Source organism: Carettochelys insculpta, chromosome 1 (assembly GCF_033958435.1).
Source record: "Carettochelys insculpta isolate YL-2023 chromosome 1, ASM3395843v1, whole genome shotgun sequence".
Classification (NCBI taxonomy): Eukaryota; Metazoa; Chordata; order Testudines; family Carettochelyidae; genus Carettochelys; species Carettochelys insculpta.
The window spans coordinates 325334513-325358814 of NC_134137.1; the positions used below are offsets into that span (position 1 = coordinate 325334513).

At 38.2% G+C, this 24302-nt stretch overlaps 1 protein-coding gene across 1 annotated transcript in view; it reads right to left on the bottom strand.

The window, feature by feature from the left end:
• Nucleotides 1-24302, bottom strand: part of PNPLA8 (patatin like domain 8, phospholipase A2) — a 59490-nt gene that overhangs the window by 25080 nt on the left and 10108 nt on the right. The window contains exons 4-8 of the mRNA XM_075014613.1: nucleotides 22801-22952; nucleotides 21335-21429; nucleotides 18160-18331; nucleotides 10068-10125; nucleotides 6754-6948 (exon numbers count right to left, since the gene is read on the bottom strand). Of these exons, the coding sequence (XP_074870714.1) occupies nucleotides 6754-6948; nucleotides 10068-10125; nucleotides 18160-18331; nucleotides 21335-21429; nucleotides 22801-22952 (672 nt within the window). The remainder of the gene's footprint in view (nucleotides 1-6753; nucleotides 6949-10067; nucleotides 10126-18159; nucleotides 18332-21334; nucleotides 21430-22800; nucleotides 22953-24302) is intronic.

Below are 24302 nucleotides of genomic sequence, written 5' to 3' on the forward strand. Positions count from 1 at the left end.
TTGTACTGTGCCAGAGTCAGGTGTAGCTCACTGGCTAGTCCCTGCTGGGGGGCGGGGAAGGAGGGAGGTAGTGGGTTCAGGGTGATCTTCCATCACAACGCAGCAAGCAGCCTGTGCTCCCCACTTTCAGGAAGGAGGCACATTTATCTATTGACAAATAAAATTTGCAGAATTTTAAAATATTGGGTGCATAATTTTTAGTTGCATAATCTCTCAGGAGTAGGACTCCTCTCTGTAACAGTAAAGAAAACTTCCAGTGGGACTAGAGGAAAGCATATGCGACAAAAGCTAGACTGCAAGAGAAAAAACAATATTTGGAGTTCTTAGTTTCAAAATTAATTTAGTTCTACAAGATAGTGAGAAGATATATTCATTATGCTGCATCCTATATTAAACTTTATTGCAGATCCATCTCCCTTGTATATCTCATGAATGTGAAGACCTCTGATCTGATTAACTTTCTAAATCTCAGCAGACCATGGGAAGGACCCTGGAATTTAATTATAAAAGCTCCAAGTTTAAAAAACAGCTGGAGTAGGGATTCACTGAGCAAGTCACCTTTGATGGCCTCTCTATTTGTGGCAGCTGTTGAGTACCTCTGCAGGCTTATTGACTTTTGTTACTTGGAGAAAAAAAAATGTAGAAATCTGAGAATTATACTGTTTTCTCTTTCATTTTATCCAGTCGACTTGACGTTCAAGGCACTTTAATATGTTACTTGGCTATTTAAAAATATATTTTTCTATATTACAGAAGATATTTCCATTTTCTTTTCAGTTACATCTTCATTAGCCTTCTTCATAAGATTTCCCATTGTCCACTATAGAAGGTGAAATTACACCATGACATGATGGTAACATCATTAGTGGTTAAATTATTAGTGTTCCTGTAAGTGGAGTTGTAATATATTAGAGCAATAATGGAAAGTCTGAAGAAAATTGTTGGTGAAGGGGCAACACTATTAATGACTATATTTTGTCTTAAACTGTATTTCTATCTGTAATTGTTTTAATTATTCATATGGTAAACATTTAATTTTTCTTGTGAAATCAAACAAGTGAAACATACACAATTTTGGTTAAATCTTAGCTTTCTCTATTATTTAACTGATGATTTACCTAACATAAAAGACCGTCTCCTAAAGTGACATTACTGAGCATCCCAAACAATGATTGTTTCTCATAATGAAGAAAAAAAAGGAGATGATACAAGATATTGCATTTCCTTCAGGGGAAGTGAAGAAAAAAATGTATTGGTTGGAAGAAAATTGGGAACTGCTAATAGATCATTGTACCTAGAATTATATCTAGATATATAGTTATATATAGATATATAGTTATATCTAGAATTTAGTATTAGATTTCTTTTTTATATAAAGATAAGAGTATAACTTCCATTTCTCGACACCATGACTTGGTATCCCTAGACTCGCATGGTTATTGCTGAAGCATGCAATAAGGATTAAATCCCTTTGAATGTTTAATGTGCTCCTCTTTTGAGCCACAAAGAAAATTAATCCTTCTCTCATCTACCAGCAGCTGCACTGTTTCTTTCCTACTTGTAGGGTGTAACAGGATAGTGCTGCATTACTGAGCTAATATAAATATTACTTTTTTTTTTTCCTGGCAAGTATAAACTTTACAGCAGCTGATATATCTTCAGCAAATAGCAAAAATATTTAGGCATTTGATGCCTATGAGATGCAACAATCCTGTATTCTAGTAACATCTGTGCTGAAAGAGTTAAATTTAAGAAAAAATTAGCATAATGTATTTCTGAGGCTTTCCAAAATTCAACAGCAACCAATTCAGTGAGCCATGTTGTACATTTTTCTAGAAACAATGTGTGGGGGAGTGTGTATCTGTGTGTGAGAGAGAGTGACAAAGAGGGGGGAACAAAAACAACAACAAAAAACAAAAAGAGAAACTGATAGCCATGGTTAGATTCAGACCCAGTTCAGGAATGCATTGTTCAACATTCCCTATGTTGCTCCACCAGTGTCTCTCAATCCTGGCCTTACTTCACTCATCTAACTACTACTTACAGTTCCAGACAGGACTCCTGTTTCAAACAGCATCATACAGCTTTAGTGGGGGGAGACAGAAGACTGACTACCTACACAAATCCATAAACATTTTAGAATATCAGAATAAATATTTTTCAGATTCGTCCTGATACCCTGAAGTCAGGTCAATTGTCCACACCTACAGTACGCAACCTGCAGCCTATGGGCCACATCTGTCCCCTCGGGGTTCTATTTTTTTAAACCAGTGTCCGTACTCAGGGTTGCCAGATTCCACTGGTTTCTGACCATGAAAGGTTTTTTTCCCCCCAACAAGCATTATACAAGACACTGATATTTCTAAGGCAATAGTTCCCAACCTTTTCAATGACATGGCACACTTCAATGAGACAAAAATTCCATGGCAATTGCTCATAAAAAATCACATTTACTAGATTACAGTCTTACTAGAGAGGAGGTTTGCAACCTAGTAGTGTATACAACTAGCTAAAGAAGGATCAAATGCATTAAGGTTTCAAATCCACCACACAAAAACAGCATCTGTGACAGGTCATATGCCACACTAGAGATACTGAGTAATTGAGCAAGGGCTGAAAATTTCAGCAGTTACTTGTTTACTCATGTCGGCAGGGGGAAGGCAGCTCCAGAGAGCAGGCTTCCCTCCCTGCCAGCCTGCTGGAGCTGGGATGCGGCATGTAAACCATGTCCCAGCTCCAATAGGCTCCCTCTCTCTGTGTGGCAGGGGTGGGGGGCAGGGAGAACACGATGATGGACCGCAGGATCCTCACCAGCCCTTTCAGGCCAGGAAGCAACATTCCTGCAGGTCTCGGATTTCCCCTCTCAGTGACTCTGCAAAGAGTCACTGCAGGAGAGAAACTGACCAACCCCATGCCAGCTGGGAATCAGGCAGCCATGCTGGTTGAGCCCGAGCAGGTGTGGGGTTATCAATTCCCCCTTCCATATGCCCTTCTCCCATAGCTGCTCTGCAAAGAGCCACAGTGAGGGGAAACTGATGAAATTTCACAGCACACTTGGGACAGTTGTTGTGGCACACTCGCTGAAAACCACTATTCTAAGGTACATATGACCACAATATCAACACCATAATAAAGACATACATACCAGGATTTTCCCCAAATTCCATCAGAATCCAGGCAACCTTGACAAATCATGTCCCAGTTCACTTGCCTAATATACCTTGCACAAAGTGTCAAAATAAGATTTGGGAGAAGAGTGCTACAGGAAGGCTTATTGCCACCTACCATATCCTTAAGAACTCCACAAGAGAGACTCTCACCCCTCTAGAATAGACATCCCTGCCACCTGTCAACCATGATTTTTAACGCTCAATGTGGGAGTACACAAGTGAGTATGTTGAGGCCTGACCTTAGGAGTGCAGAGAGGAAATAAAACATTGATCTCTATCTTAGCTGCAGAAATGTCGAAGTACAAAAACAGTAAGCAAAATGTTTACCAGAATTACTTCAACTTACAGAGATGTGCTTCGGAGAAAAGAATGCATGGGAGACAGCTGCTTTGAGAGTTTTAAAAGAAATCTGTGAAGTTGTATACTGTATTCACTGACTGATTATGTCAGATATGACTTCTAAGCTATTCTCTTAATTTGCCATATTCATTCCATTCGAGGAAGCAGTCTGGTTTAGTACTCAAAACATGCTCAGCCCTATTCCTGCACCTAAAACCTTAGTCAGAAAAAGCAGAAAATCCATAGATGGCTTATTTTAATTATTAGAAGACAACTGATGTGGGACATAATGGGATTCCAAAGATCTCACTCGGAATTATTTAGGGTAAGATCTGAATGAGAAAAGCATGGTGGCTTTGTGAATTGGGATTGGGAGGACTTTCTTCCCAGAGGGACCAGAATGGGAAAAAATTGAGTGGAAAAACAAAATGAATAGGGTACTGAGTCCAGCATCAGCAGCTTTCAATATCTGTAGACGATGGATCCTGTTCTTGGTTACACAAGGCCCCTTATATGGTCTGACAGCTAGAGTGGCCTTAAAGTGACTATATCATCATCTTTAAGGCCTATTTATTCTGCCAGAGTTGTGTAAAATGGCCACTGGGTAAATGAGAATCAATCCCATCATACTGTAACAATGATCATCTAAACACTCTATGGGGGTAAATAAATCTACATTTTTAACCACTCGTCATATAAAAATAGATTTTAATTGAAGTGCTCTCAACCCAAATAAAGAGGGAGGAAAGGTGAGAAGAGGAAGACAAATGTTTCATATAGTTGGTGACCTGACAAGCATCTTGGAAGGCCTCCAAAATCTAAGGCAGCCCTCTTTCCAGTCCTTTTCCAGATAGGAGATGCACACACTGCTGGATCTCAAGCACTGCCCAGCTTAATAATCAATGTGATGTGTGTGTCCACCTCTCTTTGAAAAATACAACTTTTACAGAATAGTAACTTTAGTCATCACTCCTCAAAAGCGTAGTCATGATATGATTCTCAGTATCTGACTGAAGTGACACCCACTGCTTAAATTGTAAACTTCCTATTTTAAAACATTTCATAATTTACTAAGATTAAATAAATTGTTTTCCCAACTTCTAGACACAGCTCATGCTAAAAACATATGAACAATTCATACTGCCTGACACATTTAAAATTAAAAGACTGGAAAAAGCACAAAGAGCACAATAAGGAATAATTCTACTTTTTTTGGAGGATGTGACCTAGCGTCCTTAAGGCACATTAAAAAGCTTCGTCCATACGCTAGATGCATTAGTGCAAATATGGTTTTTAAAAACAGAAAGTCAGCATTTCAGAAACTCTATTAATATAAAGTGATACTCTTAATTCTTATTTCATGTAAAACAAAACAAGATATTATGGAATGACATTTGGCTGGGCTAAGATCCATTTCTTCAATAATTCTGACTCTGAATGAGATGCCCAGAATATTCCTACTGTTTATGTTATGGAAGTGCTAATGATGTGCTTGGTGCTACAAAGCGTACATTTTTTTTAAAAGCAATCAGTGCTCCAAGGAGCTTGTAATTCTAAGTGCCCAACCCTACAGTTACCAGGCACTTCATTAACCCTGTACGTAGCTCCAATGTTTCACCTTATTTAGTTTGCAAATATACTAAGGGTGTCTGCCACCATTTTCTTGGGAGACTATTTCACAGCCAAAATCCTTTAATTCCCAATATTCAGTAGAGCTTGACCCTCTCTAGTCTAGCTCCCTTTCACCCAGCAACATCTGCAATCCGGCATGATTTTAGTTAGCCAGACAACCATTTATCACGGGTGCAGACAAGTTTCCCGTGGTCCCATAAAGTTTGTTTACAACCACAAGCCCTGGCTCTGTTTTCGGCATTGTTATTTAGCGCTCATTTAACTCTAAATTTCTTCTAAGAGCCCAGTAGGCAATGGAAGTGTTGGTAATGCTGCTAGACAATACTAACCCTCCATGGTCTGGCACATTTCTCTGATTTGGCACTGGTCAGGTCCCAAAGGTGCTGGACCAGAGAAGTTCAACCTGCATAAATTTTACTCTTTGTAATTTCATTTAATTACACTTGGCTATTCTGCACATCAAACATGCCAAACAAACTGGTACACTCTTCAGCTATTTGTAGGCTTAATCACTACTTGGGCAGGTCATATTTAACTGATGGGCCTATGCACAAAGGTTTACAAGATCAGGTCCCAAGAAATGCGACCCACTAGGACAGTGCATTGTAACTTATTGGCTAAAATGTGTTGTGTTCTGTTGTAACAGCTGACTCTCATACAGTGGTGAAGTCTACTAAAGTTACAACATAACAGAACTCCTCCTTTAGCTGTACTTTTGGTGCTGAATACCTCAGGCTTTATCTCCATTGATGAGTCTGACAGCCAGTAAAATATCTATTTGCAGCAAAAGCTTTAAGTGCAGTCTATTTGCATTAGGTAACTGTATTACAAAAATCCTTTAAAATCAGATGACCTGCAGGCCTGACAGTGAGGAGAGCACTGGTGGAAGGAAACAACACAGAAAGACTTAAGAGAACTATTAGAGAAATGTGTGCTTCTCTTCTACTTTCTCACAAGTCAGTTACAAGGTAACAGTACTTTACAATGGAACAGGCTGACCATATAAGACAATGGCTTGTTCAAATCTAAACATTTGTGCTGACCTAGTTAAAAGTGGTAGCTGCCTGAAGGGGTACTGTGGCAGCAGGCCTATTCAAACAACATAGTACGTGGTTTCAGACTGCCAGGAAAAGTCTCTTGGGAGCTCTGATTGGCAATGAGAGAATTGAAATAAGAAATTACAAACTTTAATAGTGTATGGAACGCCAAGTAGTACTAATATGTATTTTTCACACTTTAGGCTATTGTTTAATATTAGTTAGAACATCTGTTTAGTGAAATAGTTAATGAAATTCCAGCTGTAAACAGGAACTACGAAGCAATGTGAAACTCTCGTCAGATTTCCTTCCAGATTTAGAAGAATCTGAAGGTGGGGTGTGTGTGAAAGGGACTTAATGAAATTCTCTCTTCAAACTTTTTAACTCTTCTATAATTGCTAAACAAGCTAAGTTTTCTTTTCTCCCCCAACCTTCCTGGATCTTCTCTTTGCTGCCACTTCCTAATAACCTAAAGCCTAAATAATTATTAACATGAGAATTAAATTAATAGTTCTTACATATTCATCCCCAAATACAATGTAGCAGGTTATTTACTTATGCAGATATCAGCTTACCTGATGAAGGTCATTACCCAACACATACTCCTGAAAGTAACCTGGGGCAGCAGATGATGCTCTAATGGCTTGCCATAGCTTATACTGACAACTTCCAATGTAGTGAGACTTGATACCTGGAAGGTGGTTGTAATTTCTAAATACATATGCCTTCAGTGGTGTTCCTCTGTTTACAATGGTGCTTACTGCAGCCACCTAATAGATTAGAAATATAAATATGATTTTAGATACCGACACACTACATCTCCCACAGCTTTGTACATCATTTTGTGGGTGCACATACACTTGACAATACAGCCATTAAAATAAAATGGGAAAATAAAATTCTCATGGATAGTCTAAACAAAAATGAATGCTTTGTAGTGTACAAACTTATTGTACCCATTTTTATTAGATATGATCAAGATTTGTTTTTTTGTTTCTATCCTATGTCATGTTCTATTGTCCTTCTGGCTGTGAAATATAGATACTGCTCTCTGTGAAGCTCACCGTCACTTATTCTATGCCAGCCACAGTCCCAGCTGCACAGCCGAGATACAGCCTCCTCCCCAAGATTCTGTTTGCCTATAAAAGCCAAAGAAGCTCAAAATTTGAGGCAAAGACAACATCTTGTATGATTTTTATCTTTAAAAAGAAGAACACAGAATTAACTGAAAAGAAAGCAGAGGTAGAAGTTTTGGTTAATTTTAATTGAAGGTGGTAGTAGTAGAAGGAAAATATAGACTTTTAATTCCCTATTCCTCTTCCAAACAGGGCATCACAAGTTACCACCATTCTATGCTACAGCAGTCAAGAGAAAATAGGTCTCCATATTAAGTAAGGAAGTTTGTAAATCAATGAATTATCTTTTCTTGAACTTATTTTCCATGAAAAATGCTATTCTGTTTTTAACAATCTACATTAATGGAATTTTACAGAAAACTGCCATGAGCCTCTCATAAAATTTTTTTAAAGTAAGTAAAAGACTAAGGCAAATGTTGGAGGAAAATATTCTTTAACGAGAAGTCCGTATTTATAACAAGTGCTTCGTTATTTCCAGATTCTTGGAGCTATTATTAAAATAGTTATTTCTAATCAACACAAAAAGAAGTATATTAAAAGGTAGTCAAGGTTGCAATGATCTAGCAATCAAAAGTCAGTAAGTAGAACTATCCATGTAGAAATTATGTGCAATGTTACAAACCTCAATTGCATTTTTTTCATAGAAAGTAACTTTAGTTGTCCAATCTAGCAGAGAATCTTAACAATTCATGTATACAACTACGCCTTTGTGTTATACTTGTGGCATACTTCCTTACCGCAGGAAAAAACAAGAGAAAAATAATTCACTATATTTCAATAAAAAGTGATCAAATTACTATAGAGAATATTAAGGTGATGTGTAGTGCAAAATTTTCCTACATTTTTTAGTTCTAGATTTTGCTCCATGCTACTGAAATATCATGAACAAAAGACTCATACATGTCAACCCAAGTGGGAGAGAGAAAGTAATATTTCCCAGAAAGGTCTGAAAGCAATGATCAGCATATTTTAGAGAGACACTTACCCATAATTATAATCACTATTTACAAAATGCTTACCATATGATGGGAAGAATTTGCAAGATCTTTAACTGATGATGCACAGAGCATGGCTGACATTGTCTAAAACAATGTCTCAACAAGTTAGTGGGTGGGTGATACTATTTGCATGCTTGTTTACAAAGTAGTCTTTGTTTTTGTGAAAGTATTATTCACCAGCATTTCAAGTTAGTTATGATAGTGCATTAAATCTCATCTCTAAGTCTCACAATTCAAAGTAAATCACTCCATTCACTGTAAATGTGTCATTACCAGGAAAAAAATAATATATGTAAAACTTTTGACAGTAATTAAGATACAAATGATGAAGTACAACTACTTTCTCTTCACCTCTGCTCCCACTGAAGCCAATGGCAAAACTTCCATTGACTTCAATGGGAACAGGATCACGCTCAAAAAATTCCTAATTTTTTTTAAAACACCTACACATTTTTTCCATATATAATCCTAGTCTGTGAAGTACTTAAATGCTTCCTGCAAGGCTCTAAGTATCCAATGATTACTGGATTCAATAGGAGTTGGGAGCATAAAGCACCTTGTATGGTTGCATGTTTTATTTGGGCAATATGATAGCCCTGTTAGACTGCCACCACCACAGTGGTTATGTTGGGGGGAAAAAAACAAAACAATTTTTTTTTTTTATTTATATACCCATTCTATATCAAGGAATTCAGAGGAAAGCCAGGATGTCAGTTGAAAGATAATTTTCAAATTAAGTCAGTATAGGACATCTTTTCTCCCTTCAGAAATAATATGCATCATGTTACACCTTGTCCCATGTCCTCCTTTTACACGTAGGCTACGTCTACACTAGAAGCATCTGTCTACAGAAGTTATTGTTGAAAGAGATGTTCTGACAAAACTTCTGTCAACAGATTGTGTCTGCACATACAAGCGGATTGATGTTTTGATCCGCTCTGTCTGCAAAAGGGCCCCTGTAGTGTCTACGCAGCATTTTTGTCCAGAGTTTCTGTTGACAAGACACATTTTGTGCGTAGATGCTCTGGGAGTTTTCTGGACAAACTCTCCAGTGTACATGTACCCATGGAGCACAAGGGTAGTCAGTTGAACTCCTATCTATTCTCAGGACAATCTGAACGTCCTCCATTTCACAGTAAAATATGGAATCTACTACTATAATTACTCTAAGACACTGGTTAATTACTAAATGTTTTTCACCGTTATTTCTTCTCCTTCCACACACCAAAAATAACATACCCTTTCCTTTCTCATTTTTCACTCTTATGTTGTGCTACATATCAACACCTCACCAATTAACTGGTGCGCCGGCAAAGAAATCACCACCTAGCAAAAGGACAACAGGAAACCCGGTGACTCAGATCAAATGGGAAGAGACCGTTAGCTGTTTACCAGTTCTCACAAGAAGAAAGGGAATAACCATCACCACAGAAATGCAAAAGTAGCTGAGAAATATCTCTCAGTAATCTGTTCACAAACATCATCTCAAGAGATTTAACCTAAATTAATCTAAAATCAGTATATTGCTATCAGCTAAAAAGTATAACACTACTGCAGCAGGGATAGCAAATATTTAAGATATCTTGTGGAATTTTAAATTTTAAATGTTTTTAAATAGATAGTGTTCAAACTTACAAAAATCATGCAATTAGTACAAATAAGTATTCTGCAAGTGTTCACACTGTTTCTCAAAGCTATTTTTTCCTAATTAATTTTTTTCACAACAATATTAGTTTTTCAAAAATCTGTACTTACCTTAGGACATTTGGGATTTCTTGCAGTTTCAATCATAAGATCTGATCCCATTCTCTCTCTATATAAACAGTAAAAAATTGAAAAATGCATCAACCGTTTGGCATCACATGAACAATAAACTAGTCAACACCAGAGACACAAGATGGATGATGTTAACACCTTTTATTAGTCTGTCAGTGATAGACAAGGTTTTGAGCAGGGGTCTCAAAGTCACAGCCTCTTTTGCACACTGGGCTGGGAGTCTCTCTGCTCCAGGGATGGGATGTCCATACTCATCACCCAAGCCCCCAACCCTTCCAGCCACCACCTCCTCCCGCCATTGCATCCCTTTCCCCAAAGGATGTTGCCTCTGGGATTACCAAGAAGCTCTGTCATGGGGCTGTACCAGGGGTCACCACCCACCCACTCATCACAGTGGTGTGAAAAAAGACCCTAGTGAGGAGGGCTTTAAACTAGGTTCGCCGGTGGGCCGGTGACCAAAGCCCACAGGCAAGTCAGAACTGTGAAGACCTGGGAGACAGACAAATCAGAAATTGGAGGGACCATGGGCTATCATAGCAGAGATAAAGGAGGGACAAGGCCGAAATGGAGGGTATAAGCAAATTAGTTTCTAAGTTGTCTATATTATAATAGAAGTAGTATGGGGAATAAGCAGGAAGAACCTGAAGTGCTAGAAAATTGACACAAGAATGACATGGTTGTCATCACAGAGACCTGGTGGAATAATACAGATGATTGGAATATTGGTATAGAAGGGTACAGTTCGATCAGGAAGAACAAGCTGTGGGAAAAAAAGAGATGAGGAGGTGTTGCCTTCTAATTAAACATATGTATACTTGGATTGTGGCTGAGATGGATTTAGGTTGGACATTAGAAAAATCTCCTGTCAGCGTGGTTAAGTACTGGAATAAATTGCCTAGAGTGGCTTTAGAATCTCCATCATTGGAGATATTTAAGAACAGTTTGGATAGGTAGCTAACAGGGTTAATATAGATTGTGTTTCCTCCCGCTGTGAGGACAGGTGATGGACCTGATGACCTCTTGAGATCCCTTCCAGTTCTAGTATTCTATGATCCCGTGTAAAAAAAAAAAATAGTCTAGAGAAAGCAAACCAAAAAGAAGGGGACACAATGAAATTAAGTTAATATGAAACGAATTCTCTAACACACTTACAGCAAAAAGTTACTGGGCACCAAAATTAGTTGTAATTTCCCATGTAGGCTTTATATCTCATGCCCCATGACTGTAGGAAACACATTAGTTTTGCCACTTTTATTAGAAATGTTCTGTTGACAATAATTTTTAATATATACTATAGCAAATTTTATATTAAATACTCTGATTTCAAGTAAGGAAGACAACCATAATTTCTGGTATTTTATACGGAACAAGTTAGCACAGAATAGCAATGAAGGAAAGGAAGAAACAAAGAAATTGTTTGGGGGAAGAGAAGATTTTTTGAAAAGCAAAACAAACATGCTATTAATTCTGCAAATAAAATATACCAACACAACAATCGTTTCTTCAGCCTACTAACTGGTTAGGCTCACCATTCTGTATCTTCCCTTAGAGCTAAATGTGCTTTCACTGATCTACTTATTTTTTCCAGCCACTAGTGTATTTCAAAGTTTGATCAAACAAATCAGAAAGTGAGGCTGACATGGATAAACAGAAGGTAAAGAACTTTAAACAGAGTATTCTAATTTAACTAGTCTGTCTTGTGAGGTTTTAATTTCCACACCTTTCCCCCAGTTTCTTGTAATAAAAATGCAACAACTTACACACACACACAGATTTATGGATATAAAAAATCTTCAGTGTTAAATTTCAATCTTTTCCTCCTTTTCTAAGCTCAGTATGAGACATCTGAATTAGGGATCAGTTGTACAGAAATATAACTTCTCTGAATAATGTTTTGATTTTGTATTTCATGAGTTTCAAATATTTGTTAGGATTATCAAGAGGCTCATTGGCAATCTATAAACTGCAGCTGTCATCAAATGGTACCCACAGGAGCTCAAAAGACCACTCTGCTAACCTCTAAAAAAGGGAAAGATTTTATTGTGAAAAGACAGGACCATGTATGCAGAAGGAAGGCCGTTATATGAGAAAAATGGAAGACATGTCGCGATCGATGCAATCTATACAAGGGCTGAAGGACCCATCCATCAAGATAATTGATGTAATTTGGCCAGACAGCTACCGAGAACACAGCAGTATTGCTGGCAATGTCAGAAGTCCTAATTCTGTACATAATGGCTCCATATACTGTAACTCCTATACTAGACATACTTTATTTTGATCAAAATGTCATCTTTGCACGTAGAACAAGTTTCATATTTTGGACAAATGGATGCAAAAGTAGAGACAATCTGAGATGATTTAGTTAATAGTAATTGGGAAGCTGAAGAGCAATACTTTTTCAACCATATATAACACTGGAGGTTGTGGGGGAAGTGGAAGAATTTTTAGTATTAAAAAAGTAAACTGGAATGTGTTAGATACTACTGCTTCATAAGTAAGGTTTAAATAGGACTGGACTAATATATCAATTGACCGCATGTAAAAGTTAGTGGTTTTTTTCTTTTCTACTGTCTGACCAAATGACAAAGTTCTCCTTGTCATCCCTTTCTCTGGATTCTTGGACAGCATCTTGGGATATCTGGACACATTTGTTCTGTGACTTTCATTTCAGAAAGTAAGAATGCATTTTTGATTGTCATCATTATCAGGTCATTCTTCATAGTCTACCAGCCATTTTACATTGAGGTTTTGTTTTGTTTTTTAACACTGTGTTCCTTCATTGCTGACCTAGCCATGGATATGTGTGAGATTAAAGCCGTCTGGAGAAGACTATCCAAGATAAAGAGCTTCAATTATTTATTCTGTCATACAAGCAGGTGTTGTTGGCATAAAAAGAAGACAAACCTTCTCACTGAGTTCTTCTCTTTGCCATAACACTAAAGATTAATGTCAGCCACGTTCAGGATAGCAAGCACAAAGAGAACTCCCGAATAAATCTGAGAAGCTACTGAGAGGCCTGACACACTGATTGAATATATCATTGTGGCTACACTTTTGAGGATGAGGGTGATGCTCATGTGTCTCACTTGCAGCACAATCCTAGTCTACGTTTTCCTCTTCTACTTCAAGAGTGAAAAATACTTGTCTACATTGTGGTTTTTTCCACTGCCTTTATTTCCATGTAGGATTTCAGGTACCTCTAACAATATCAGAAGTTAGCTAAAAAGGGATCTTAATGAAAGAGTCTAGTTCAGGAGAATGATTCCATCTTAAGATAGTTGAGCTTTCGATAAAATGATTACTAACTTTTTTCTAACTGTTGTCTTTGAGATGCATTGCACATGTCCATTCCATTCGTGGCATGTATGTGCCCCATACACAGACATCAGAAATTTTTCCTTCAGTAATGCCTGTCAGCATGCCTTGAGCACCCTCTGCTGCTGCATGATGCTGCCATTCACATGAAGGGCTCAGCTGACCCCAGTATGTTCAGATCCTTCTGGAAATTCTGAAGCACAGAGGTAGGAACACAAGTGATGGAATGGACACGTGCCACACACTTAGAGTAACAGTTACAAAAGCTTAGTAACTTTTTTCTTTCAGTGACCGCACATGTTTATTACACTTTTGGTACCTCCACCTGTTTTAACTGCATGGGAGTGACTGGAGTTCATATACACAAACCTGCAGCACGGTTTGAGCACGTCTGATCTAATCTCTTCAGTACCGAGTGGTGGCATAACAGGAGAAATTGGGCCCTGACAACCAGAAGTTGCTTTGTAAATGGATAGGGATCTGCACCAGGCATACTGTTGAAGATATCTGTGATCTTGTGAAGTGAGCAACTGGCTTGTCTGAAAGATCACAACACAAAGATATACAAGAATTTATTCAAAACTAAATTCTCTGTGTGGAGACTCGAAGACCTTTCATTCTGTCTGCTATGGCCACAAACAATTCTGAGAACTGCCAGAACAGTTTAGTCATACGTAGAACAATAGTGCTTGTTTAATATCCCAGGCAATCCTACTTGCATGTGGTGTGGAATAGAGACAAAATTGATATAAAAATCTTATATCTTGAAGAAAAACCTCATAAATGTACAGGTACAATATATATTTAAAGAAGACTGTGTACAGTGCTTTGGATGTGAGGGTACGGAGCCTGAATACCCCCTTCTGGTAGAAGAGAGACAGCAATTAGGAAAACCACATCCAGAAAAACAAAAAGCAGTCAAGTAGCACTTTAAAGACTAGCAAAATAGTTTATTAGGTGAGCTTTCATGGGACAGACCCACTTCTTCTTTAGTTGAGGGTATATCTTTCAAGGCCTTTATGGAATCCAATTATTATGCCATTCTTAAAAACAGACTGGTTACACACAAGGATGGAAAGCTGATACTGCTGCCAGGTGAATACCGGAAGAGGAAAATTGCTAAGCTTTACTGTTTCAGGTGCATCAGATAGTTGAATTTTTGCTTGATGGATGAATGTATCAGCGAAATTTTGGTTTACAACTCCAGAGGGAGAGCTGCTTTTATTTAGACATACAGCTAGCCCTGATGGAGGATTTCTGATACCTACTAAGACATGGTGGACTTGCTCCATGCAAGATCCTTCCTTTGGAATTTTAGCCATGGAACTTCTGAGACATCAAATGAGGGATCACAGGTTCAGGTGCAACAGTGGTCCTGAGAGATCAAATCTGGGTGCAACAGTAATAAGACTTGTGTCTCCCCTGAGATATCCAATAGAATATACAGTGTTTGCAGAGTTATGTTGTGGCTATTACTATAACTCAGGTATAGTACCTCTTGATCTTTAGTAGTGCTGTGGGCAAGAGCAGACTCAAGAGAAGACAAAAATATAGCTTCCCATCTAGAGCAGCAGGAAGGCATCTGAGATGGAACCTGCACTGTGGCCTGTCTGTCAGGAAACAGAACTCATAGCAATTTTTGTTTTGCTTGGCTGCAAATGGGTAAATTTCAGAAGTACCCCACTGCTGGAAAGTTCATCTAGCTACCTCTGCAGGAATAGAGCACTCATGGTCACTGGAGAAAGACCTGCTCACATGATCTCATTCTGCACTACCAGAAAGTATCAGGCCTCAAAATTGACTGAATGGGCTATACAAAACTCCTATATGTGAATTTATTTCTGAAACAGAAGAAAAGATTGAGTGCCTCACTTGCTGGCAAGGAAAACATTGACCTTATCTATATGGACAAATGGGTTTCTCCCTAAGAAACCGTAATAGGAAAGATGAATCACCCTGAGCTCTATGACATAGATATGAAGAGCAAGCTCCATCAAAGACACTGAGTTTAGAGGGATTTCCAGCTGAGCATCCCACCCTAGATCTTATCTGAGACCAGAATCATTGATGGCTCAGAGAGGAGGAAAGACTATCCACACAAAGATTGAGAGGATTCATCCACCAATTCAGCGAAGTTCGAACTTGTCTAAAGTACAATCAACAGATCAGCAGACTGTCCAGGTGCAGAAGGCTTGGTGATGACACTGAATCCAGCCACATCGGAAGGAGTCCGAGGGCAGCTTCATGTGTCATACTACATTTGCGCACAAGTCCGTGGTCCCGAAAAGCCTAATACAATCTCAGATTATAGTGACTGTATGAATCTTGAGGTTGGTCATGAGAGAACAAATAGCTTGAAATATCAGTTCTGGGAGAAATGCTTAATCTGGGAAGAGTCCCACACAGCCCATATAAACTCTATCCTCTGTACCAAACAAACGATAGACTTGTTTACATTGATCAGTATCTAAGACCTTCAAGGTTAACTGAATAAAATGAATACTGGATATAACCTCAGCATTGGCAGGTTCTTGACTAGCCAGTTGTCCGAGTAAGGGGCATTGCTACACTCCTTGCCTCCTGAAGAATGATGCTTCTCTCCTTGGCTCTACATTTTTTTTTATCTATCTATCTATATATGACATAATGAACACCTTAGGAGCTGCAGATAAGCCAAACTCAATTTCTGTGATCGGTAATTCAAGTGCTTCACTACGAATCTAAAGGAACTTTTTGTGAAAGCAGGCATCTCTTAAACAGAGGTCAGGGTACTAATCTCCAGAGAGGGAATAATGATTGCCAGGACGACTACACAAAATTATCATTTTGAGACAGCTTGGGATGATACAGGGGACCGAAGATCTCCCTTGGGTTTTGGGATTAGGAAATAATGAGTAGAAACTCTTCCTTCTTAAATTCTGAGCAATCTCCTTTATGGCTCCAACCTGACAGAAAAACTGAACATCTTAAAGCCAGAAGTTTTTCATGAGAGAAAGAGGGACAGGGAGTGAGGGAGGAGTAATAAATTGGAGCGTGTATCCTACTTCTACGTCACTCAGTACCAAAGAGCCCATGTTGATATAGATCCAAGAACTGAGAAAATGAGGAAAAAAAAAAAACCCAAAAAATTGAGTCTGGCATCTTGGCACAGCATCCTTGAGCATCTCCATTATGTTACTCACTTTGGACAGCAAGGTGCTTCTCTTGACTGCAAGTTTGCAACTTTATGTAATTAGCTACAATTTGGCAGAGCAGATATCCCTCAGAGCATCAGTTCTTTCAAGTAAGCAACTGTGTCAGTCAACCTCATATATATGCTACCATCTACAGATGCCTGCTTGAGGGAAACTTGATGCACAAATACTCTAGTGTCTTAACACAGATTTTAATGCTGTCTACAGAAAAATGTTCTCATCATGGGAGACAGTTAGCAGTCAGCAAATGTGATCCTTTCTGGTAATGAAAAGTGAGTTCTCGTCCATCTCAGTCTTAGAACATTCTTTAAACAAATACTGAATACTTCCCCAGTAAACACCTAAAGATAATGCTGTAATAGCCTTAGGTGCAGGCTTGCTGCTCAAAAGAGACAAGGAACAAAACATAAGGGGTGTAGAAAAATCAGGATTAAAGTGTACTGGCAAATCAACATATGGAAACTTGCCACTACTGTGTGATTGATAATCAGTGTAATTCATCTCTCACTTTTAAGAATCCCAAAGTTTTCCTCCAAAATGTTTACACGTGTTTTCTTTACTATGTTTCACATTTAACTTGACTACAGGTTGAACCTCTCTAATCTGGAACACTCTCATCCTGCAACATTGATAACCAGATATGTTTTTAGTTAGCAGGATGACCACTTATCATGGATGTGGCCAAGTCTCCTGTGGTCCCATAAAGTTTGTTTCCAGCTACCAGTCCCGGCTTTCAGAGTTCTGTGCTTTTATTTAGCTGTAATTTACCCCTAATATCTTCTAAGAGCCCAATAAGCATTGAAAATGTTGATAATGCTGCTGGACAATATTGACCTCCCGTTATCTGGTAAAATGTCTTGTCCACCTTTTGTTAGGTCCTGAGGGTGCCGCATTAGGGAGGTACAACCTGTATTTCCAAAAAGTGTGTCACTGTAAAAATATACAATGAATACTAAAAATGTTAAATACAAACATGAAGCCATTCAATAAAAGTCTCCTGATATCAACACACAAATACTTTCAAGGCATTTCTTCAGCAATGATTTTCTATCTTATTACATACACATAAAACCAACTTCTCATTTTAGAGATAGCTTTCTGCAACAGCAGATACATGTTTTCATGAAGACATCTTTTTGTGTTTTTTCTCCTCTTTTTATTTAAAAAGACAATGGGCCAAAATACTCATAACATCACACCTAAAATGGGGGATGCTTGATACAGCCTCCTATTTCACTTTTAGCACTTTTCCCCATGGGAAAACACACTACTTGTAACTAGCAACACTGCTAGCAAATATGAAATGTGTCGGAAAAAGCAAAGTTGAAAAGCATATAATCAGAAAGTTGTGCACCACTGCTCACTTTATTCCCAGGAAACAAAAGAACCATTGTAATACAGATTTCCAGATACTCTAGCTAAATGAAAATGATCAGCTATTTCAAAAGACAAGGATATATTTTCTCTGTCCATAGCAGTGTTTTTAAACTTTTCTTTCCAATTAAAGAAGCTTCAAAACACGGATTTTAAGAAATTATTTAAAAAGGCACTTTACTCACTTGAGCATATTTTCCCACATATCACTGTCATAAAATGCATGACTCCAACCCATTTTCATTGTCCCAACAATGACATTCTGCTTAAACACATCTGATCCTAGTTTGTGATACAGTTCTTCACATTCATCCAGGGGGATATGGAACAACCCCAACATAAATGCTAATATAGCACCTGAAAAATAAAATTTGAAATATAGTGGGATGACACAATAATGCTGTATTATTTATTTTAATATAAGTTTTAGAAGCCATGATAATTCATATCACATTACTTCCCTTTAAAGGGAATGATCAGGTGACATTTATTCCACAGGCTGATTTACTCAAAAGGTATTAATTTTGGGGTTGGGGGGGAACATAATTGACAAGAGACAGATTTTACTTTGATCAATAAAATTATGGAAAGTTTTGTCAAAGCAATGAAATTATGGAAAATTTTATCAAAGAAACAAAATATGGTTGCATAAAATAAATACAACATAAAAATCAAGTCCCTTTTTCATTTGAGAAGGCAAAGTAATATGCAAAGTCTGGGCTATCTGTAATGGCCTAAAATCAAACCATTCTGATTATTTGTCACACTTTACATACAGAATGTCTGATAAACTCATCAATTCAGCAAAGCTATTAAATAAAGAGGTGACGATTCTAGGAAAGCTCTGAAAAAATAAAAAGGTTAGTGTGCTTTGTTACACATTTATTTGCAACTGATGTGTTAGTTAGCCATTCATAGTGCCACCTAGCATTCATCAAAATAGCCAGACTGAACTGCTGAGAAAAAAGGCTCAACAGCCTTTGAAAAATATGCTTGCAGAAGACCACAGAATGGATTTGAGGCAATATTGATAGGTGCATCACAGCAGCTGCTTCAAGGGGAGGGCCAGCATCTAGGACAGCATGCAATTATTCTGTTGTGTTAACACAAATATACCAAGGGACCCTTCCTCATCGCTACCAAGAATTTTTAAAACCTGCAGCCCACTGGGACTGCGCACTGGGACTGTTTGGCGCACGACATATTTTCCAATGTTCAGAGCCGCCAGATTCCTCTGGTTTCCGTCTGCATCGTTTTTTTGTTACTGGTCTTACCAAAGTGACAGGCAGGTAAAGCAAGGACACCTGAAGTGCGTTGCATGCTGAGTGCACACAGCATTGACTATGAGAGCTATGTGCTCCCCACGTATCCAATCAAAGTGCTGCTACAGTTCAATCAACACCCCTCCACACACACCCAACATTCTAGATACTCAAGCAGAATTAGCAACACTAACCTATCCCAGGAGACTGTCTTCGTTACAACACTCGAGGCCCGCTGAGATGAAGGAGGGCCACTTGTGTGGCCCACTCACAAGTTTGGATTGCCCATCACTGATGGGTCATGTTGCAGCTAGCACAGATGTACTTAAGTGAAGCTGACCTTTAGTCAGATGCAAATGTGAGTGAAGACACAACTAATCTATATCTATATACTGGATAAAATGTTAGGAAATCAGGGTATACAATAAAATTAGGTTAAAACTGAAAAACTAATGCAGTTCAGGAAAATAAGGAAAATTATAGATAATTCAAAAAGTGAAAAATACTTGGAAAGCAGGAATGTTAAAAAATACATATATATGTGGAACAACAAGACCACAGATTAGACATGGACTTGCAATATGACATTAGGACCAAACCTTTCTCCTCCCCTACCTCCACAGCACTGCCTACGGGTGCTCATGTGAGAAGGCACACTATCAGGGACATGGTGTTGTTAAAGCACAGAGAATGACAAGCATTTAGTAAAATCTGAAGAATTTCAATGCTGATGGGGGACAAAAATTGTCCTGTTTAAAAAAAAAAACTGTTATACTAAGATAATTTTGGAACCTTCCTTCTTTTTTAGGTATTAGTGGGGCTCCTGAAATTAACACACTGTTAGCTTAAGAGGTACAGCATGAACAGGCAAAAAATCTGTGGTGTACACCATAACAGAAACTTGCAATTTGGGGGAGAGATATCATCTCCCAAAAAATGAGATGGTTATGGTAGACACTCCACTTTAAGAAAGATGAAGAAGCTGCTTAAGAAAAATCATTACTATGAGGGAAAAGATGCCAAAAGGTGGATGGAAATACAGGTGCTGTATTCTCTCCAAGTGGCAGTTCAAATGGCTGCCAGAAGAGGGGTTAAGAGAAGCAAAACAGAATAGCAGCTTGGCATAGGAGTAAGAGGAAGAGCAGAAGCTCAGCACTTCTCTGTAACTGTTGTTCATCCTGTGACAGTTTTCTTTTGCAGAGGAAAATACTGATCAGCCTCCTCCAACAAGGTGCAAGAATCTCAGATGAGGAGCACAACTACTTCCCCTCCCCTGGCTACAAATTTACTCTACATCTTCAACTTTGTCTCTCCTGGGACATTTGCTGCTTAGAAACCCACTCCTGCTAACATACAAGAATCTCAGAAAGAAGCAAGGCTAGTGCTAAACTCATCTCTAGTGCTGGCAGCTTGATGCAAATAAGCAGCCTTGAAAATGCAAAATGGGCATTTGCATATTCATGGCAGAAAAGCAGGGAAGACAATTCTGTCAGCAAAAACTCCCTCTGTCACCAGTCCCTTATCTCTGAAATTGGGAAAAAGGGTACTTTCGAAAATGGGGCTTCCTTTCAAAGGAATCCTGACTATATGGCTATTTTACCTTTAGAAAGCAGCACTTTCAAAGTGGCAAGTGGTCACTATTATGCAAATGAGGTGCTGAATATTCATATCAGCACCTCATTAGCATTTCAATCCGCTGTATTTACATTCCTCTTCTAAAAGGGAGAGGTAGTGTAGATGCAGCCCAAATATCTTTATAGGTAGGTGTTAAAGAGCATTTTCTTCCTCCCATAATTCAATGGCTCAACATAAAATTAGACTGAAATCTCATCATAATAAGAGGACATTCGTAGTGCCACCTATATTTCTACTTGGCAAAAAATTACAACTACTTAATCTAAGGCTTACATTGTGTTGCAAAGACAAAAGCAAACTTCTCAAAGTTGCATCCATTTATAAAATGGCTTACATTTATAAAAAATTTGAGCTGTTTTCCATTGGGGAAAAAAATGAGATTTTTCAAAAACATTTTTTTTTTTCATATTTTTACTTGCATCACATTTATCAAATAGAAATCCGTATTCTGAATGCTATTTACCTGTGCTTACACCACAAATGTAGTCAAAGAGTTGATGAACAGGCTTCCCAGTAAGTTCTTCTAGTTTACGTAAAGTCTGAAGTGCCACTAAACCCCTGAAACATATTAAAGCAACACCAGAGAGAATGGTAGTTTGATTACCCCTCATGCAGAGACAAACAAGCATACAATTTAAATAAGAACAACAAAGATAGGACATAATAAGTCTACAAGATTTTACTACAAAGGAGGAATAGGAATTTTATAGTTTGACAATAATAACAATTAACAGAATGCAATTAGAGCAGTAAAAAGTATAGCTTAAAAATACTAGTGACTAATAACTGTGTGTGTCTAACACGGGAGACCTTAAAAGGAGCCTGATGTACCAACCATCCAAATGGTCTTATTATACTAGAAAAGACTGAAGTACCAAATCCTTAGAATGCAAACTCCTTGCAGAATGAATGCTAACACGTTAGCCCAGTTCAGAGCACAGTATCAGTACTCAATCAATTAAATATAGGATTGAAAAGAGCCAGTGCATTAAATAAATCTCTTTTCACCAGTTCAGCTGTCTTAAGGCTTAATTTTGCATTGAAAGTTTAGGAAAACTTTAAGAGTACTTATCTGAAAGCACTAGATTTTTCTGAAAAACATAGGACCCAAACCTGCTTAAAAATCATATGTTAGCAGTTTCACTGGGTTTAATGGGACCACTCACTTAAGCAAAATTAAACATATGTACAAGTGGTTCCAGGATTGGAATCCTAATAATTAAGGAATTTGGGGGAAAAAAAATAACAGTGATTAGCAGCGGAAGAGGGTGAAGGAATCAGAATGCCTTTTAATATTGCTTTCTTCACCACATCATTCATTCTTCTATAGATAATACTGGCTAAGCTGCTAAAACAGAACACCAGAAAAACCTTCTACTTGCTATACCCATTGTGAGATAGCAGGGCACTTTCGTATTACCTTGCTCCAGAAACTATGTGTAAATTTGTTTGTTTTATGAAAATTTAGACCAAAAAAATCAAATAGTCATTTTTATACCAATTTTGAAGTTTCATAAGCTGATTCTTACAAACAATCAGCAACCACGCACTCTGAGCACCATAATGCACAATGGAGTCCTTTAAGGTTATAAAAAACCCTCAACTGATTTTTCTACAAATTTTAACCTCAGGTATCATAAGCTTTAAGATAATTCATAAACTAAGAACAGAAAAAGACTTTTTATAAAGAGAACCTTACACGTTGCCTTTACTAGTTTCTGTAACAAACTAAGGGCCCATTATCACATTAAACTGTGTACATAGTTTACTTTCTACAGGTGAGTTATCTTAGGGAAACCAACAGGATCATGTACATATGTAAACTTAAGTTCACAAATTGTTTGTAGGATCAGGTTCTAGAGAATGAAGTTTGACTGCAATTTTACCTACACTTGCAGTTTACAAAAGGACAAAAAGTTTCTGCTATACCTGGTTCCTCCTCCATCAATAGTGAGAATTCGAATTCCCCAGCCTTTCACAGGGTCGGTGTATCCAATTACAGCCAACGCTTCCCTAACGGCACTATGAAGAGCTTCATCAATTCCTTGTCTCAGCTGTAGTAAGCATGGAATTATTTTTTCCTAGAGTTAAAAACAAAACCATTGTATTCAGACTAAATGTTAATACCAGCTTTAATTTAGTTTAAAATTTAAATTTAAATGCAAAATTTAATTTAAGACAAAAAATAGCCTTTCTTTTTAGTAAATTTACACTTTTGAGGGAGGGGAGGGGAGGGAAGAAAAAGTCAAACCCTGTATACCTTGTGTATTCACAGGTAAATTCATATCACAATGCAACGATCAGGGAGAAATAGCTAAAAACTAATAATGTCTCCTACAATTATAGCTACAGGAATTTTAGAGTTAGGGTATTAGATCTGTAACAGCAACAAAGGGTCCTGTGGCACCTTATAGACTAACAGAAAAGTTTTGAGCATGAGCTTTCGTGAGCACAGAGTGAGTCTGTGCTCACGAAAGCTCATGCTCAAAACTTTGCTGTTAGTCTATAAGGTACCACAGGACCCTTCGTTGCTGTTACAGATCCAGACTAACACGGCTACCCCTCCGATACTTGGTATTAGGTCTGGTATCCTAGTCAAGTAGCAGGTCAGGAAACTACGTTACGTCAGACCCAAAAAGGGACTTAAGTATTAGAGCACCTGAATTCTAGCCACCTAGCCAACTGCAAACCTTATGCCTGATACCTGGGCTCCCTATACCATGTATGGAGAGAGAGCCAAGTCTTTGAAAATGAGACATACAAAAATTAACATGTTAGGTGAACAGAAACCTAAGCTAGTCCGTAGCAGACTTCTGTGCAGGGAAAGAGGCCAGATCTGTTGCTCCCAAATGGCAGTCCCTACCCCAATAACTCTGTGACACCCTCCCTCCATAACCCTCTTTTGGGTTGGAACTTCCATGCTTACACCACCAGGAAATTTCAGATGTAAAGGTCTGAAGCTATAAACTGGCTTTTTACAAGTCACATGAACATGAAACACACCAAAATGGACTGTGAATTCGGTCAGGTCCTACTTATACAGGTAGCCTTCTCCTTTCTCTTCCCCACACCATGCCATTTTATGTAGCGTTAAAGCGTAGGAGCTGGATCAAGCCCCCTGTAAACAAGAGACAGTGGAACCCCTGTCTCCACCTGGTTTGACAATTGTATTGGGACACAGGTGTGAGATAGGCATCTGATAGCCAGCCTGATTAACAGTACACATGTCCAGAAACATAGGTGCCTAATGAGTTATAGATAATGCAGTAGGCTGAGTGGAATTTTTGTGCAGCACAGTAATGCTTAAATCCCAAACTGAGTCACGTAAGTCCCTTCCTGGATTTGAGCCATTCTGCCTAAATTCTTTCTTCTGTTGAGAACAGATGTTATTCGTAGTTAGTTATGAAGTACAAAGCCAAAACCTAAAGTGT